This window comes from Lepidochelys kempii, chromosome 25 (genome assembly GCF_965140285.1).
Source record: "Lepidochelys kempii isolate rLepKem1 chromosome 25, rLepKem1.hap1, whole genome shotgun sequence".
Lineage (NCBI taxonomy): Eukaryota > Metazoa > Chordata > Testudines > Cheloniidae > Lepidochelys > Lepidochelys kempii.
The window spans coordinates 19,730,931-19,748,676 of record NC_136404.1 but is presented as its reverse complement, the minus strand read 5'-3'; the positions used below and the strand labels follow the sequence as shown (position 1 = coordinate 19,748,676).

The 17,746-nt window shown below is 41.3% G+C and overlaps 1 protein-coding gene, 2 long non-coding RNA genes and 1 pseudogene across 5 annotated transcripts in view; 1 reads left to right on the top strand and 3 right to left on the bottom strand.

Moving 5' to 3' along the window:
• LOC140903325 (uncharacterized) overlaps positions 1-1,704 on the bottom strand; it is a 23,840-nt gene extending 22,136 nt beyond the window's left edge. For both annotated transcript variants that reach the window (XR_012156218.2, XR_012156219.2), the window contains exon 1: positions 753-1,704. This is a non-coding gene — a long non-coding RNA (uncharacterized LOC140903325). The remainder of the gene's footprint in view (positions 1-752) is intronic.
• The window catches only part of LOC144929891 (uncharacterized), a 103,384-nt gene that overhangs the window by 72,173 nt on the left and 13,465 nt on the right, over positions 1-17,746 (bottom strand). The gene's annotated exons all lie outside the window — the stretch shown is intronic.
• Positions 1-17,746, bottom strand: part of LOC140903318 (zinc finger protein 316-like) — an 86,529-nt pseudogene that overhangs the window by 55,558 nt on the left and 13,225 nt on the right. The window lies entirely within an intron of this gene.
• The window catches only part of TPM4 (tropomyosin 4), a 26,361-nt gene extending 8,615 nt beyond the window's left edge, over positions 1-17,746 (top strand). The window contains exons 3-9 of the mRNA XM_073324461.2: positions 4,685-4,818; positions 7,814-7,931; positions 8,423-8,493; positions 10,357-10,432; positions 12,027-12,089; positions 13,616-13,685; positions 17,541-17,746. Of these exons, the coding sequence (XP_073180562.1) occupies positions 4,685-4,818; positions 7,814-7,931; positions 8,423-8,493; positions 10,357-10,432; positions 12,027-12,089; positions 13,616-13,685; positions 17,541-17,623 (615 nt within the window). The 3' untranslated portion in view covers positions 17,624-17,746. The remainder of the gene's footprint in view (positions 1-4,684; positions 4,819-7,813; positions 7,932-8,422; positions 8,494-10,356; positions 10,433-12,026; positions 12,090-13,615; positions 13,686-17,540) is intronic.

The following is a 17,746-nucleotide window of genomic DNA, read 5'->3' as shown; positions in this document are numbered from 1 at the left end:
TCTTAAAACTAGCTTATTTATTTCCAAGAGATGTTCCCCTGTGTAGGACCATCAGATAGCTTAGAGCCATTTCCTATATGGTTACCCCTCCCTGTTACTGGCACAAGGAACATGGTGGGGGGGGCTTCCAAGTACCCTAGTAATCCCCAACTGACATAATGGTCCTTGGGACTGTTGACAGTTGATACAAGTAAGAACAACCTGACAGGAGGATTGGCCTGACACAGAAGGGCCCTAGAACTGGTGGCTTAAAGACACTTTGCACTCCTGTTTTCCTCAGCCATGGGTGAGAATCTGGCCCTCTGAGTTAAGGCTGGTCAGGTGCAAATCCCACTGACACAATCACAAAAAATCAAGCACATTATCAGTTAAATTTACATTCCCATCTACGGTAGCAGTTTGCTTACCTTACCATCCAGATATTGTACGACCCAAACACACTGGACAAACCCACAATTACATTAGAGACACCTCTCTTGGACAGCCTATTTCCAGGGGGAGACTAAACCATTGTGTGCCACAGGCTGAGAATAGGCAGGCCAGGAGAGTCTGATCCAAGTTGCTGTGCTCAATGCAGAGGCGATTGGGTGGTGTGTGGTGTGTAGGAGATCACACCAGATTACCTGGTGATCTTTACTTTGAATTCTTACACAAGAAACTCTGAGGATACATGCAGCCAATTCCTGTAATTGCACTCTCACACAAACCTTCCCTGGACCTCAGACTGACTGAAGTGCTTTACTGATACCTACATTCAGTGAGTGCCTGAAGCAGCCCTGGGGAAATGGCCTGATCTGTAGCCCTTTCCACTCCTGAGTTATCCCTCTGCTGCTGGGGCGCAGCACTGCCGGGGCGCAGCACTGCGTTGTTGCTGAAACTGTTCTTCCTCCAATAGGTCCCTTCCAGCCTCACCACCACCACGTGCCCTCCTGGGGAGCATGGGACAGACTTTCTTTTTCTTCATGCAGAGGCTGATGAAGTCCTTCCATTCACTTTCCTTTGTCATTTATTCCAGCTGGATAACTTGCTCCCTTTAAGTAGCTTTTTGGAAGTAGAAAGCTAAAGTTACAAGCAGAATATGAATGTGCAGTTTAATAAAATCTCTCTCAAAGGAGCGCTCCAAGCAATTTTCTCCTTCTCTGCAACTACATGTTACTTTAACATAGGTCGAAAAAATCTGAACATGCTGGAAAAATAACTTAACTCTTACGGACTTTAATAGAGCAACCCCTCTGCTATTAGGGTGACCAGATAGCAAGTGTGAAAAATATGACAAAGTCCCTAATATCGGGATGTCTGTCACCCTATCCACTATTGTGAGCCTCAGAGCATGTAAAGAATGCTCCCCATGCGCTCTGGACTGAGACTGCTGGTTTCATACATTTGTGTGTGATTAGCCCTCTCAGGATCTTCTTGGTCTTTTACCACATGGATCCAGTGAATTACTTTTACTATATAAGGCAAATCCTTTGTAGACCATGGCATGCTTTAACTGAAAAAAAGTGGGGTCAAATTAACTGTCTCCAACTTTCAAGTAGCCACATATCCCTGTTTTTAGGTAGGGTTGCCAACCCTTCCGGTTTCGCCGGGAGTCTCCCAGTATCAGACTCTATCTCCCGGAGCCAAACTGGGAGATTTTAGGTGCTAGAAGTCCAGCAGCGCAGTGGGGCTAAGGCAGTAAGTGCCTCCTGGCCAGAGCCTGCATCCCCCTCCGCACCCCAACCCCCTGCACCCAAACTCCCTCCCAGAGCCCTCACCCCCTCCCACACCCCAATCTCCTGCCCCAGCCCTGAGCCCCCTCCAATACCCAAACTCTCTCCCACAGCTTGCACCCCACATCCCCTCCTGCACTCCAGCTCCCTGCCCCAGGCTCAGCCCGGAGCCCCCTCCCACACTCTAAACCCTTCGGTCCCAGCCAAGATCCTGCACCCCAACCCCCTGCCACAGCGGGGGTGTGTGTGAAGGGGGGCCTGGGGAAGGAGCGAGGCCTCGGAGCAGGGGGTGGGGTAAGGGTGTTTGGGTTTGTGTCATTAGACAGTTGGCAACCCTATCTTTGGAGGATTCTTGTTACAGGTTGGAATCCTGTTTCATTAACACTGCGTCTTAAAATGAAAGCATCTAGCGAAGGAGGTTATCAGTGCTGGATTGCTATAGATGTCTTTTCTAAGATAGTGGCTTTTGTATGTAATCTGCACATTCAATGGATAGCACTTAAGAAGAAAACAAATGAAATTCTGACTGACTTGTGATTAGAAAAATTTAACGACCAAACTGCACTAGGAAAATAGAAGGCATTCTAGCTCCCGTCATACAAAAATCCACGAGCCAATAGTTATTTGCTTTTTTCCAGTCTGTGTTTTAATAATATAGTTCCTTTTACTCAGAAGTATATATGGAAGGGATTAATTTGATCATCTTGTCTTGATGTTGCCTACAACATTTCTCCACTGCCTTGTTTACTTGCGAGCTTTCCAGTGATGGGGCTTTAACTACTTCTCAGACTATTCAACGGTCTTTAAAAAGACTTAATTGTTAGGAAATATTTCCTGATACACCTCTATCCTGATATAACGCTGTCCTCGGGAGCCAAAAATCTTACCGCGTTATAGGTGAAACCGCGTTATATTGAACTTGCTTTGATCCACCGGAATGTGCAGCCCCGCCCCCCCCGAAGCGCTGCTTTACCCTGTTATATCTGAATTTGTGTTATATCAGGTCGCGTTATATTGGGGTAGAGGTGTATTTTATTGCTCACTTTCAAACCACGTCTGCTAGGTAAACCCTCCCTTGTCTCCTGTTTGCACCTTCAGATTCCCTTAATTACTGTTGGGCCCAAACTATCCATATTTAGTACCTAAAAATCTTTCTTCACGCCAAACACTCCAACCCTGTAATATTTATCTTTCTCTGAAACCACTCTACATTAATGAGATGTCTCCAGTATGGGACAACTTGCCATCCTAAGAAGTTGGAGATTTGAATCCTAGAACTGCTGCTGAAGGCAATATTGTTGATATACCTCCTACACCATAGGTCCCCTGGGGGGGGGCCACAAATGTTTGGGGGGCATGGCTGGGGCCTGGATCAGTCCCCACAGGGGGCGGGGAGGGAGCGCCACCCCACTTAGCTCCTGGCCCTAGCTGCCAGCCCCAGCCTTGGCCACCTTACCCCGTCTGCGTCCCCACCCCCTCCCAGAGCCATGGCTCCACTCCCAGCCCAGGGAGGGGCACAGACTGGGTAAAGAGCAATGCAAGGTAAGAAGTTTGGGGAACACTGTCCTAGACCAACAAGACATATAAGTATTTAATTAAATATAGTATTTTCCTTCCAGATTATTAGAAGAAGGTAAGTGATTTAGAAAAACCTATCCATATAGCAGGAAGCGTATGTGCTTTTTGATAAAACACTTTTAGATTATGGTAAAAAAATGTATTGTCTCATTTTATAGCAAAACTTTGTGTTAACTTTTTCTCCCAAGACCACTATAGTGTCCAGTATTTTTCACCAAACCTTTATGCCGAAAACAAAAACAGGATGGCTTAAAGAGCAGTATTTCAAACTGTTTCACATTTAAAAAATACATTTGCACTGTTCTTCATAGACAAAGTGGAATTTCAGAATGTCAGTTTTGGATTCAATAACCAAACAAAATTTAAATTTGACTTTCCACATCCCAATTTAATCAAAGCTAAACCACATTCATCTGCCTTGAATTTCACAAGTGAAACTTTATGCCATTGGAGAATCCTTCTGAAAGATTCTGGCAAGTCACAAGAGGCATCTGGGAGATGTGAGGGATCAGAATTAGTGATCTGTCTCTTTGAACATTCTTGCAGGACTGGGTTATCTTAGATATTAATATAACTCAATACTGCAAGATGCCTACTATGTTTTTTCACTGGGATGTGAATTTCATATTTTTTTAAAAAAAAATTCAAGTGCTGCATAAATGACAGGAATCCTAGCAACAAGAAGAGTTCATCAGACCAGCCCCCACGGTTTCCACCATGGGCCCCAGATTGTCTCCCTATCTCCTGTTTCCTCCCCTCTCCGCCCAGTCTCAGAGGGCTATATAGAAGTGGTAGAAAACAAAGTGGAATTATTTTTGGAAAGTTTCTTGCTGTGCCACATGCACTCAACACAGACGAGTAACTTTCCCCTGATGGCTCCCAGGCCATCCCCTGGCCAATCCCTATTTATGAACTATGTGAGATTTATAGATAGTGGAGCCCCTAATGTACACAGAAGTTGCTTTAACTAAATTCCATTAGCAAGCCATCCAAAGCTAGGGTTAGTTAGGATCTTTGACAAGACCAACACAATAAGTCAAATGTGGAATTTCTGGACTGAGCCATCTGGGAGTTAGAAAATTAAGAAAAAAGTTCCAACTAGATTTCTACATGTAGAACCTCCCATCTCCACAGTACAATTAGCTGAAAATGTTTTTCTTGTGAAACAGATTTTTAATGCTTAATTCTGTGTGATGAGGAAGAGAAGGTGCGGGTGTATTTTTTAAAAAAAACATTCAAATTCCTATAGTTATATAGCTAAAAAACATCTCTTCCTAGAATTCCATGCATATAAATAGTGAAAAATGAAGTAATTAGAGGTGATCAGTTTTGAATTATTGGTGTCTAGCTAGTTGGGTTTTATTTAACCAGTGCTGTTTGATTGTTTTGCATAGGCAGAAGGTGAAGTGGCAGCTTTGAATCGGCGTATCCAGCTGGTGGAAGAGGAGCTGGATCGTGCCCAAGAACGTCTGGCGACAGCCCTGCAGAAACTGGAGGAGGCAGAGAAGGCAGCAGATGAAAGCGAGAGGTAGGCATCCAAAAGGAACGATGCAGAGAAGTGACTTACATCAGAAGATCCCATTAGTAGGATACTTTAACAGTCTTTGTAGGTTTTAAAGACTTGGTGCACTTAAGTTCCGATTCCCACTCACTCTTTCAGATGCTACTTTTAGTACTGTGAGAAATAAAGGGCCACAATCACAAAAGTGATACTGTACCAACTCTGTAACTGGTTAATAAGCTGTTCCCATTGTCTAGACATTTCCCGTTTCATCCAAAAAATGACAAAACTTGCAGTATATCATATACATCCCAGCTGCCCCTTTGGGGAAGCTAGACTTCCCAAGGGCTGTATTCTCCCTTGTCCTGTTCCCCTTCAGCTGTGTAACCTATTTCTTTCCCACCATGATCTACTGTAACTTGTGTCCCATTTTGCTGTAACAAAGCCTGTTATCTCCACTGGGAAAAACTGTATCTTTATTTACCTCGAGCACTATGCATACTCCTATGATACTATAATAAAAATTAAACATAAAACTGCATGAAGTTACAGCTAAGGTTGCTGAGTGCAATTCAAGAGAATACGTTTCCATTGAACGCATCACTAACCCACATGGAAATCTCAAGCTAAGGCTGCAAAGAATTCTGATGCAGCTCTTAACACTCAGTTCATGCAGTCAGATAATTAAAATAGAAGAATTCTCAATTGTTAGCCCCAAACACCATTTAACTTTGCCCCTCAAATTATTTTATAGCTGGATTCAACTTCCATTGAAGTCAGTCACTGACTTCAGTGGGAACTGAACTGAGCCCTTAACTGTTTTAATACTGCTTGTTACTGCTCCACCTATAATATATACTTATTCAATGTCTAAACTGCACAAATCTTTCTATTAGAACTCTGTTTTCGATTGCCTATTACTTGGACAATTGCTTAGGATTTGGACTGAAAGCTTCCAGGTTGGTTGAAAGTCTGAGCAAAAATGACCAAAGTGTTTCCAAGAATGAGGACAGTGAGAACTAGTCATATTAAATAACATTTCTGATGGTTTTAACATTTGTGTCTCTCTAAAGTTTGGGGTAAAAACTTTAAAGTTGGCAGCAGAGTGGTCCTGAGATTGGAGGTGTTTTGTTGTCTCTATGAAAATATATTGAAATTTGGCAGTTACAAATACAGAAAAATCATAATTTGCATATACACTGTATAACTTGTTATATCCTTGCTCTTAATTTTCTGAACATTCCAGCTGCACAGGCTCCCAGACCTTGCTGAACTTTCTGTATCATATGCATACAATATGCACAGCATTTGCGCCGGCTCCTGTTTGGAGCTCTGCTTTCCCCCCTTAAAATACTCGTTGACCTAAGGAGAAGGGCATTGGACTGGGAGCCAAGAGACCACACATTCTAGTCTCACCTCTTCCATTGATCAATAATGATTCCATGTACTTACAGCCTTTTATTATTGAGCAACTCCTCATACACCTACCTTTTGAAGTAGATACATATCGATCACCCTATTTTGCAGAAGAGGTAACTGAAGATCTGTGACATTGCACCAGGTCACTGCTGGCAGCTTTGGTAATAGAACCCAATTTTCATGCACTTAGACACAATGCATTTTATAATTAATATGCCAAATCTCTGTGTTTGACTATGCTGTTTGTAAAAATACTTGTAACATAGTTTTGCCTATCCACTCAAGTGAAACAGCATCTAATCAGAATCCTGACTCTGTCCCTTGCTTTAACCATCAACCCATATTTCCCTCCTAGGGAAATAGAATCCAAGATTATACTGCTGTCTAGCAAATAGCTGTGCATCCCATTGTCAAAGAATGTTATGTATCCCCTTCCAGTAGCTGTATGTAGTGTGGACATTCCACTATCTGGGCTTATAATCTGTTGTGACTCCACATCTATCCTAAAATGCTAAAGGCTTCCCCAATCAATAGACAACAGAAGAGACTTCCAGTGCCTAAGGGCCTGGTTGGCTAATTTATGGCAGAGGGTGCGCTGAGCAGATTGAGATGCTTTACCCAAGCATCTCAGGCAGTGGGTATGGGAGTTTGAGACCAGAACGCTTACTTCAGAAGAAGGGCTTTTCTTCAACCTGGTGTTTTTTTTGCTGGATCTGCTATCTGTAAAGGTAATGCAGTTTCTAGAACCAAAGCTGTGCTCTGAATTCTATATGCTTATGAGCCTTGGTGGCAGTGGCGTTGGAACAATTTTTATGATGGGAGTGCTGAAAGCCATTGAACAAAACGGTAAGCCTTGTATATGATGGAAACCACTTCAAGCTAGGGGGTGCTGCTACACACCCCAGTCCTTGTAGTTCCAACACCCCTGCTTCAGGGCTCCCTGGCTCAGCAGGCTAGAGTCCAGAAACTTTATTAGTTGCCGTGAGTTGGGACGGGAAAAGTTGTATCCAACAGATTTTACATTGGCCTTTGATATTATTTTACTCTAATAGTCTACAAACTGCTCCAAATTTGAGCTCTAAGAAAACATTTCTCAATATTTAAACAAAAACCCGGCCTGAATAGTTTGTCTTGAATGAACTAATATTTGTCGTGGGTAAAGCCACAGAGAAGAGTATTTAGCTATTTTGTTTTTAGCTATTTCCTCTTTACCTAATTATTCTAAGGACCACAAACTTGAGTAAGGTTTTAAAAAGAAAAGTTCCCACTGGTATCTCTCAAATACGTTTACGTTTATTTGCTTGTATCATTAAATCTACTTAAAGATCTTGCTAAATGGAAGAAGCACAAATAAGCTAAGGAAGAATCCTGCATCATTCAATAGCTGCAAGCACTGTTAAGACAATCTGATAAGTAGAGATTCATTCCAACTAGTATTATCAGCAACTTTGTTAGCCAGTCAGAACATGATAGATTGGTTTGGGTTCAAGTCACAGTAGTTAGATATTAAGAAGTTCACAACAGGCCTATTAGGCTGAATGTGCTGACTGGCTTGTAGTAACCCCATTCTCTCTGAAACAATCCGCTTTGTTTCCTTCTATAGAGGTATGAAGGTTATTGAAAACAGAGCAATGAAGGATGAAGAAAAAATGGAAATTCAGGAGATGCAGCTGAAAGAGGCTAAGCATATTGCTGAGGAGGCTGACCGTAAATATGAAGAGGTAAAACTGGCGCTGCAAGGAAGTAGCAGGTGCTATTTGCTTTGGTGAGAAAGTAATAAAGAAACTACCTGGAAGAACTTCAAAAAGTCGTATAGTCTGTTTAATACTATTTGTATACTTTCTATAAAGTGGTAGTTCAAGTAGTTGGAATATATTTTTGGGCACAGCAAGGCCACAAAGATGCAGTTCCTAACAGCCTGAGAATTAACATGAAATGAGCTTGTTACATTTTACACTGCCTAATGCTAGGAACATTGGAAAGTCTCTAGGCTTCTGGGGAAGGGATCCTGCACTGAGCTCACTCTCCTTAGCAGCTGATTACAGGGTGTCAACAGAGCATACACCAGATCTCTGTAATGTGTTGTTTATATGTTGCATATCTCCAGACCGGTGTTGCTTCTAACCTTTATTTGATAAAAAAGAAACCTGCAGAGATGTGGGGCTTTGTGGAAAACAAATGGGGAAAAAATAATTCTCCTCTCTCTCTACAGGTTGCTCGTAAACTGGTCATTTTGGAGGGTGAACTAGAGAGAGCCGAGGAACGTGCTGAGGTGTCAGAACTGTGAGTGGCTGTTCAGAATGGTTCTGCACGTACATAAATCATTTTAGAATATCAGACTAGAGATAGAAAGACCTTATTAGGTCCTAACTGTTCTCTGAATGCAGGGGGGAGGGGAAGGGATTTCCACAGGATCACATCCCTTAGTCTGGTCCGGCACAGTATGTAGAGCCTTATCTCAAGGTTTTCATAGTAGCATCACTGTGGGATCCAAGTATTGTATCTCATTAATGTAAAGGTTGCCACTATTTAGAGCTGGAACTTCTTGCAGAATGGAAATTTCAAATATTTTTTAGAAGTTTTAGTTTCCTGTCATCCTGGAATCTCAAACAATTCCCTGATGGGAATCCTATTAGATCTGAGAGACTGGCATGCTCACGAATGCTGTGGAGAAAGTGAATAAGGAAGTGTAATTTACTCCTTCCATAACACAAGAACCAGGGGTTACCCAATAAAATTAACAGGCACCAGGTTTAAAACATAAGGAAATACTTCTTCACACAATGCATACTCAACCTGTAGACCTCGTGCCAAGGATGTTTTGAAGGCCAAAAGTATAACTGAGTTAAAAAAAGAATTAGATAAGTTTGTGGAGGACAGGACCATCAATGCCTATTACTCAAGATGGTCAGGGATGCAACCCCATGCTCTGGGTGTATTTAAGCCTCTGACTGCCAGAAGATGGTGACTGGATGACAGGGAATGGACCACTTGATGAATGAAACAAGGCAGTTTATTTCCTTTAAAACATCTGACACCGGCCACTGTTGGAAGTCAGGATCATGGGCTAGATCAGGGGAGGGCAAACTACGGCCCAGGTGCCGGATCCAGCCCATCGGGGCTTTCAATCCGGCCCGCAGGATTGCCAGCCCCATGCCACAGCAGGGCTAAGGCAGGCTCCTTGTCTGTCCTGGCCCCACACTGCTCCCAGAAGCAGCAGGCACCATGTCCCTGCGGCCCCTGGGAGAAAGGGGGGCAGAAGTCTCTGTGTGCTGCCCTCACTTGCAAGCACTACCCCCCACAGCTCCCATTGGCTGGGAATGGGGAACCACAGCCAGTGGGAGCTTCGGGGTGGTACCCACAGGTGAGGGCAGCACATGGAGCCATCTGCCCCACCTCACCCCACCCCCAAGAGCCACTGCCAGACATGCTGGCCACTTCCAGGAGCAGTGTGGGGCCAGGGCAGGCAGGGAGCCTGCCTTAACCCTGCTGCATGCCGCTGCCACCCTGAAGCCTGCACTCCAACCCCCTGCCCTGAGCCTCCTAACCCTCTGTCTTGAGCCCCCTGCCGCACCCTGCACCCCAACCCTCTGCCCTGAACCCCCTCCTGCACTCCAACCTCTTGCCCTGAGCCCCTTCCTGCACACTGCACCACTCCCACACCTCACACTCCCTCCCACACTCCAACCCCCTGCCCCAGCTCTAGCCCTACATTCATGGCCCTGCATACATGGCCCTGCATACAATTTCCCCACCCAGATGTGGCCCTCAAGCCAAAAAGTTTGCCCACCCCTGAGCTAGATGGACCATTGATCTGACCCAGTATGGCCATTATTACGGTCCAATTAAATTCCTGGTACAATTAACAGAAGATAACTGTTCACAGAGGAGAGCATGGAGCTTTAAGATTCAAGAAAGGCTTATTTGTTCTGCTTGAGTTCCTAACAAGCTATATTTTGCTACAAAAATCTATTAAATGCAGTCTGTATAGTATACTTTGGGAAACTATAAATGCCATGTACACCAACTTAGTGCACTGAGTGTATCTGACAAGTTGGCTCACATTTTACTTGTTTAGCCCATTTGGAAACCAAACAGCATAATATATGTAGAAGAACTGATTTGATCACCTTTGTCTTTGTGTAGAAAATGCAGTGACCTTGAAGAAGAACTAAAAAATGTCACTAACAACCTAAAGTCCCTGGAGGCTCAGTCTGAGAAGGTTGGTTCTTCCTGGTTAAGAACACAGAATGTTTAAGGTTCAGGAAGGAGAATGAAGAGTTGGTGATACAAGTTTACAGCAATCACAAAAAAAGAGGAATTTGAAAACTTGTCATGCTTTTTGTATTGATTAATTGAGGAATTATTGGAAGAATTGGTGTGTAAGGTAAATTTGATGCCAAAAAATCTTCTGTAGAAAGCCAGTACGTTTGCTTGTGGTAGGGGTCCTAGGACAATCTGACCGGAGATCCAAATTGAGTGGAATTAGCATACAAATCCCTTGTGCTGTGCAACATATTAGACCCAGGGTATGTCACAAGACAAACCAATTTACATAATACTCTGAGGCTATGTTAACTGATAATGAATGGATTTCACAAAGTTGTATGGCTAGGGGAGCAGGGGTCAAGCAATTGAAGAGGGAATGAAGCACGGTATTGTATGGGAAGTGTCATCTTACCTGTGCATTGCCCATTTTTCTGTTTGTAGTTGAGAGAGAGGGTTTTTTGGGGAGGGAGGTTGATATCTTTTGGTGTATTTATTAATAGTTAACACCCTTGTAAGGCGGTTTTGGAGTGAACTTTGCATTTCTTGGTTAATCCAATACTTGAGTTTTGGGGAATGAAACACGTTCAGGAAAGGCACATATAGTACAGGGCATTGTGCTACTAGAGTCTTAACTCCAAATTACCCACACTTTTTACTTTTGAATCTGTTTGCTGGCATCACTTACAAAGTTTTTCTAGCACAGAAGACTAACAGGATAGGAATATATCTCGTTCATTCCTGAACTTCTTAGAAGTTGTATTATATAGCTGGATAGGTGTACATGGAACTGTATTGAAATTCACATGATCCCTGCCCTGAGGAGCTTATAAGAGTAGTTCAAACAGAACTTGACAAATGATGAGCCATGGTGGATGAAGTGTAAAGGAAAAGCAAAGAGAATACAGCTGGTAGGACGTTCTACAAGAACAACAAAATTGGGGGATGGTAACCAACTTTACATATGCTTCTTGTGTCTTCTGACAACTTAATTCAAGTATTTGGGTACCAGAATGGGCGCAGATACTGAGTAGAGACTAAAGATAGAACTGTAGTCCAAATAACTGATTTTTGAGGAGGGGTTTGAAAATAAATCACTTGGTGAAGAATAGCCTGTTCCAGGGGGATGGGATGGTTTGAATTACTTCAAGGATATGAGTTACTTGAGGAGAGTGTGTGTGTGTGTGTGTGTGTGTGTGTGTGTGTGTGTGTGTGTGTGTGTGTGTGTGTGTGTGTGTAAACCTCTCCACTTTTTATTATATGTAAGTGGAGCCATAGTCCAGGGCAAAGAATATAGCCCTGAAGCAAAAGACAAGGCATTCAGAATTTTATTCTGACAGTGGGCCAACAAGAAACCTCAAGAAATACAGTGACACAGTTGCATCCAGGAAACAGGATGATAGTTAAGGAAAAGCATTTTAGAATGACAGGAGGCTACTACCTGTTATTAGTCAATGACTCTTAACAGTCGCCTAATAAAAAAGTTAAACTGTCTGATGCTTTAGTTTTCCTACCAGGTCCTTAATAGATTGTTCACCCTGTTTCCACAGTACTCTGAAAAAGAGGATAAATATGAAGAAGAAATCAAGCTTCTCTCTGACAAACTCAAGGAGGTGAGACAATCCATCCCAATGAATTTGCATTTCAGCAGAGATTGTTTCTTGTCCAGTGTGACAGGTTTGATCACAGTAACCCCCTGGGGACTGTCACCTGATGTGCTGAGACTACCTCTGAGCCCATTTTCTCTGCCAGTTTGGGCCTCCAGAACCCTGCCTTGTTGAGCCAGACACGCTAGTCTGCTCCAAAACAGACTCAGGGTCTGAACCACACACCCCAAAGCTGCAGACTTAACTGAAAACAGCTTAAGAAGTGCTCCTGTCTCCAGCACCCAGCTCCCAATGGGATCCAAACCCCAAATAAATCTGTTTTACTCTGTATAAAGCGTACACAGGGTAAACTCATAAATTGTTCTCCCTCTATTACACTGATAGAGAGATATGCACAGCTGTTTGCTCCCCCACGTATTAATTGCTTACTCTGGGTTAATTAATAAGAAAAAGTGATTTTATTAAGTATAAAAAGTAGGATTTAAGTGTTTCCAAGTAATAATGGACAGAACAAACTAAATTACGAAGCAAAATAAAACAAAACATGCAAGTCTAAGCCTAATACATTAAGAAACTGAATACAGGTAAATCTCACCCTCAGATGTTCCAATAAGCTTCTTTCACAGACTAGACTCCTCCCCAGTCTGGGCCCAATCCTTTCCCCTGGTGCAATCCTTGTTAGCTCCAGCTCAGGTGGTAACTAGGAGATTTCTCATGACTGCAGCCCCTTTGTTCTGTTCCACCCCCTTTTATAGCTTTGGCACAAAGCGAGAACCCTTTGTCTGTCTATGGGTCCTCCCCCTTCTAAATGGGAAAGCACCAGGTTAAAGATGGATTCCAGTATCATGTGACATGTTCACATGTCCTGTGAGACCCCAAGCCTTCATTCTTCCTGGCCTGACTCACAGGAAGGCTTGCAAGTAAACAGAGCCATTTACAACACGGCTGTTCCTCTGAAGTGAGAAAACCTGGATTTGTGCTGGAAATGGCCCACCTGTTGATCACTTTAGATAAGCTATTACCAGCAGGACAGTGGGGTGGGAGGAGGTATTGTTTCATGATTTCTGTGTGTATATAAAGTCTGCTGCAGTTTCCACGGTAAACATCTGATGAAGTGAGCTGTAGCTCACGAAAGCTCATGCTCAAATAAATTGGTTAGTCTCTAAGGTGCCACAAGTACTCCTTTTCTATTTACAACCAACTGTCCTAGTTGATGGGAGCCATCAAGATTCCAAATAGTCATTAATGGCCAACACTTTGCATAATTACAATAGGAGCTCAGAGTTATATTTCATATTTCTAGTTTCAGATACAAGAATGATACATTTATACAAATAGGATGACCACACTCAGTAGATTATAAACTTTGTAATGATACCTTACAAGAGACCTTTTGCATGAAGCATATTCCAGTTACATTATATTCACACTCATTAGCATATTTTCATAAAATCATATGGAGTGCAACATCACAAACAGAGATTGTTTCTCGTCCAGTATTTAAATTTTTTTTCTGCATAATCTCTTTCCAGGCTGAAACACGTGCTGAGTTTGCAGAAAGAACAGTTGCTAAACTGGAAAAGACTATTGATGATCTGGAAGGTATGAAATTACTTTTGAAATTTTTACTGTTTTTACAAGTCCCATCAATTTCAAACTGAGAAACAATAAATTCTAGCACTATGTATTCTTTGTAGATTATGGGGGAAATCTTTATACTACTATAATTATCTGTAGCTAGACCATTAAACACAGTTATGCTATAATATTTACTTTTTTCTCAGTAATTTTCCCCTAAAAATTCATCCATTTGGTAGTACTGTAGAATCATCTGCCTCTGTGGATGGCCTACTGTCCTGATTAAGAAGTGAACGCTTAAAATATGTCTGAATTCTTAATAGGACAGAATGCTCTACTGAACATTTTCTTTAAAACACTATTACAGATTCTATACTTGTTAAACACCATTTAATCCCTTGGCATGGGGTGAATGTGTCCCCTGCCTCCATGTAGCTGAACTTATATTCATTTTGTCCTGATTAAGCCAGTCATTGGGACTATCATTAGACTAAATCAGTGTTCTTGGAGGAGTTCCAAAAAAGTTGTCCCTTGCAAACTGAAAGCTATGCATACGAGATTCATACAAGTAGACACATTGTTCAGTACTGGGCTTTGTTCCTGTAAATTGCTTGAAGATCATCATAAGAGCATAAGAACGGCCATACTGGGTCAGACCAAAGGTCCATCTTGCCCAATATCCTGTCTTCCAACAGTGGCCAATGCCAGGTGCCCCAGAAGGTAGGGACACCATCCCTGCCCATCCTGGCTAATAGTCATTGATGGACCTACATTTTTCAAAATTTAGCTCTCTGTAGAAAAATAGTGATAGCTAATCTGGAGATATGAGGGCCACATACTAGTCTGGAGACAGATGGTTGGGTCCAAAAGCAAACGAGATCCCAAATTTCAGGATAATTGAGATGGTGTTCCAACAAAAAGGACAGTAAAAAGAAAAGGAGTACTTGTGGCACCTTAGAGACTAACCAATTTATTTGAGCATGAGCTTTCGTGAGCTGTAGCTCACGAAAGCTCATGCTCAAATAAATTGGTTAGTCTCTAAGGTGCCACAAGTACTCCTTTTCTTTTTGCGAATACAGACTAACACGGCTGTTCCTCTGAAAAAGGACAGTGTTATCAATCCCAGAAGCTATGCTAGCATCTCTTCTGAATGGAATAGCTACCACTCCTTCCCAGAGATCACATGCAACAAGTAATAACAAAGCAATGTAAGCAGCAGAAACCATGACTATAGGTGAAAAATAGGGCAGTCCAGCGATTAAAAAATTAATCATGATTAATTGCACTGTTAAACAATAATAGAATATTTATATAAATATTTTTGATATTTTCCACATTTTCAAATATATTGATTTCAATTACTACACAGAATACAAAATGAACAGTGATCATTTATTTTTTATTATAAATATTCACACTGTAAAAATAAAAAAATAGTATTTTTCAATTAACTTAATACAAGTACTGTAGTGCAATCTCTTTATCATGGAAGTTGAACTTACAAATGTAAAATTCTGCACACAAAAAACTGCATTCAAAAATAAAACAATGTAAAACTTTAGAACCTACAAGTCTACTCAATCCTACTTCTTGTTCAGACAATCGCTAAGACAAACAAGGTTGTTTGCATTTATGGGAGATAATGCTGCCTACTTCCTATTTACAATGTCACCTGAAAGTGAGAACAGTGCCATGCGTTGCAAGATATTTCCATGCCAAATGCTCTAAAGATTCATGTGTCCCTACATGCTTCAACCACCATTCCAAAGGACATGCATCCATGCTGATGATGGATTCTGCCCGATAACAATCCAAAGCAGCACAGACCAACGCATGTTCATTTTCATCATCAGAGTCAGATGCCACCAGCAAAAGGTTGATTTTCTTTTTTGGTGGTTTGGGTTCTGTAGTTTCTGCATTGGAGTGTTGCTCTTTTAAGACTTCTGAAAACATGCTCCACACCCCATCCCGAACAGATTTTGGAAGGCACTTCAGATTCTTTAATCTTGGGTCGAGTGCTGTAGCTATCTTTACAAATCTCATGCTGGTACCTTCTTTGAGTTTTGTCAAATCTGCACTGAAAATGTTCTTAAAACGAACAACATGCTGGGTCATCATCTGAGACTGCTATATCAAAAAATATATGGCAGAATGCAGGTAAAACACAGAGCAGGAGACATACTGAACTCCTTTGGGGAGAATTGTACAAATTTAATTAACACGTTTTTTTTTTTATGAGTCTCATCAGCATGGAAGCAAATCCTTTGAATGTTGGCCAAAGCATGAAGGGGCACACGAATGTTTAGCAGATCTGGCATGTAAGTCACCTTGCAGTCCCGGCTACAGAAGTGCCATGTGAAAGTCTGTTCTTACTTTCAGGTTACATTGTAAATAAATAGCAGACAGCATTATCTCCCGTAAATGAAAATGATTTTATCTTAGCGACTGGCTGAACAAGAAGTAGGACTGACTGGACTCGTAGGTTCTAAAGTTTTACATAGTTTTGTTTTGAGTGCAGTTATGTAACAAAAAAAAAAAATCTACATTTTGCACTTTCACGATAAAGAGATTGCACTATGGTACTTGTATGAGGTGAACTGAAAAGTACTATTTCTTTTGTTCATTATTTTTACAGTGCAAATAATTGTAATCAAAATTATATAAAGTGAGTACTATACACTTTGTATTCTGTGTTGTAACTGAAATCAATATATTTGAAAATGTAGAAAAATACATCCAAAAATATTTAATAAATTTCAATTGGTATTCTATTAACAATGTGATTTAAACTGTGATTAATCGTGATTAATTTTGATTTAATCACCGAGTTAACTGCGATTAATCAACAGCTCTAGTGAAAATATGTATATGTATCTAATCTCATTTCTGAACAGGGTCATTTAGCTAATAATCATTTACCCATATTACGTGCCCATCTATAGCTAGTCAGTAGCTTTGGTGATTACCTGGTGTGTCTTCATCAGTATTGCCCATTTCTATCAGTTCACTTGAACAACAGATTTTCCTACCATTCTTCAATCAATCTAATTATAAAACTCACAGTGAAGAAATAAAATCCCTGCTTGGTAATTCTGTGTGGATAACAAAGACAATTTCATAATTGAGAACAGAATGAGAACCAAAGTTCTCAGTTTAATTCTATATTTCCATTTAAAAGTCACCTAAAGTTAAGGGGTCGGGGAGAATTTAAACAGACAACTCTGTTTAAAATGAAGACTGCTCAGATTTCCTGATCTCTTTACCTTTGTTCATCAGCTCTGATACTCTTAATAAATGTCACATCTGGGAATGGGCAAAAATTAAAGCTAAAGTCATACAGGTTAGAAGCAGCACCAAAAAAAAACAAACAGTTCAGCTGTCCAGAAAATGGGGAATTATGACATGACATTTAGTTGCCAAAGTTCTACTCACCCCTTCTCTTTCAAAAATGAAATGATCAAAACTAAAAGCTACCTTTAGCCAACTATTTTCATCCCCGTATACCAACTGCACCTAATCAAGGGGCCACTGTATTTAATTTATAGGAATAGAATTTATTTTAAGGTTTGTTATCTGACTCAGCTGTGACAGTAGGAAGATCTGGCTTCTAAATCTTTTCTAAAACTCCACTGAAAATTTTTAGTAAGAAATTGAAACTCCTGACATTTTAGCAGTTAGTACATGTGTATAGCTTCTGCCTTATATTTTAATGTTCTCTTATCTTATTTACATGTTTTCTTCTCATCTTTATTTTCCACCGTTCATCCTCACTTGCTGCATTCCAACTGTTCTCCATATTCTCTACCATGCATCTCTTGCTGTGGACTGTTTTACTACATTTCTTGTTGAACACCTTGCCTTGGGCCCTTCGACCTGCAGATGAGCTGTATGCTCAGAAGCTGAAGTACAAAGCTATCAGTGAAGAGCTTGACCATGCTCTCAATGATATGACCTCTTTGTAAATGAATTTTCTCTTTTGGCTTTGCCTTGGTGCACTAAGATTCTGTCTTTAGTGCCAGTCTCTGAGTAATGCCTAGTACTAGTCCTTCAGTCTTTTTCTGTAAAAACTGAATTAAACAAAAGCA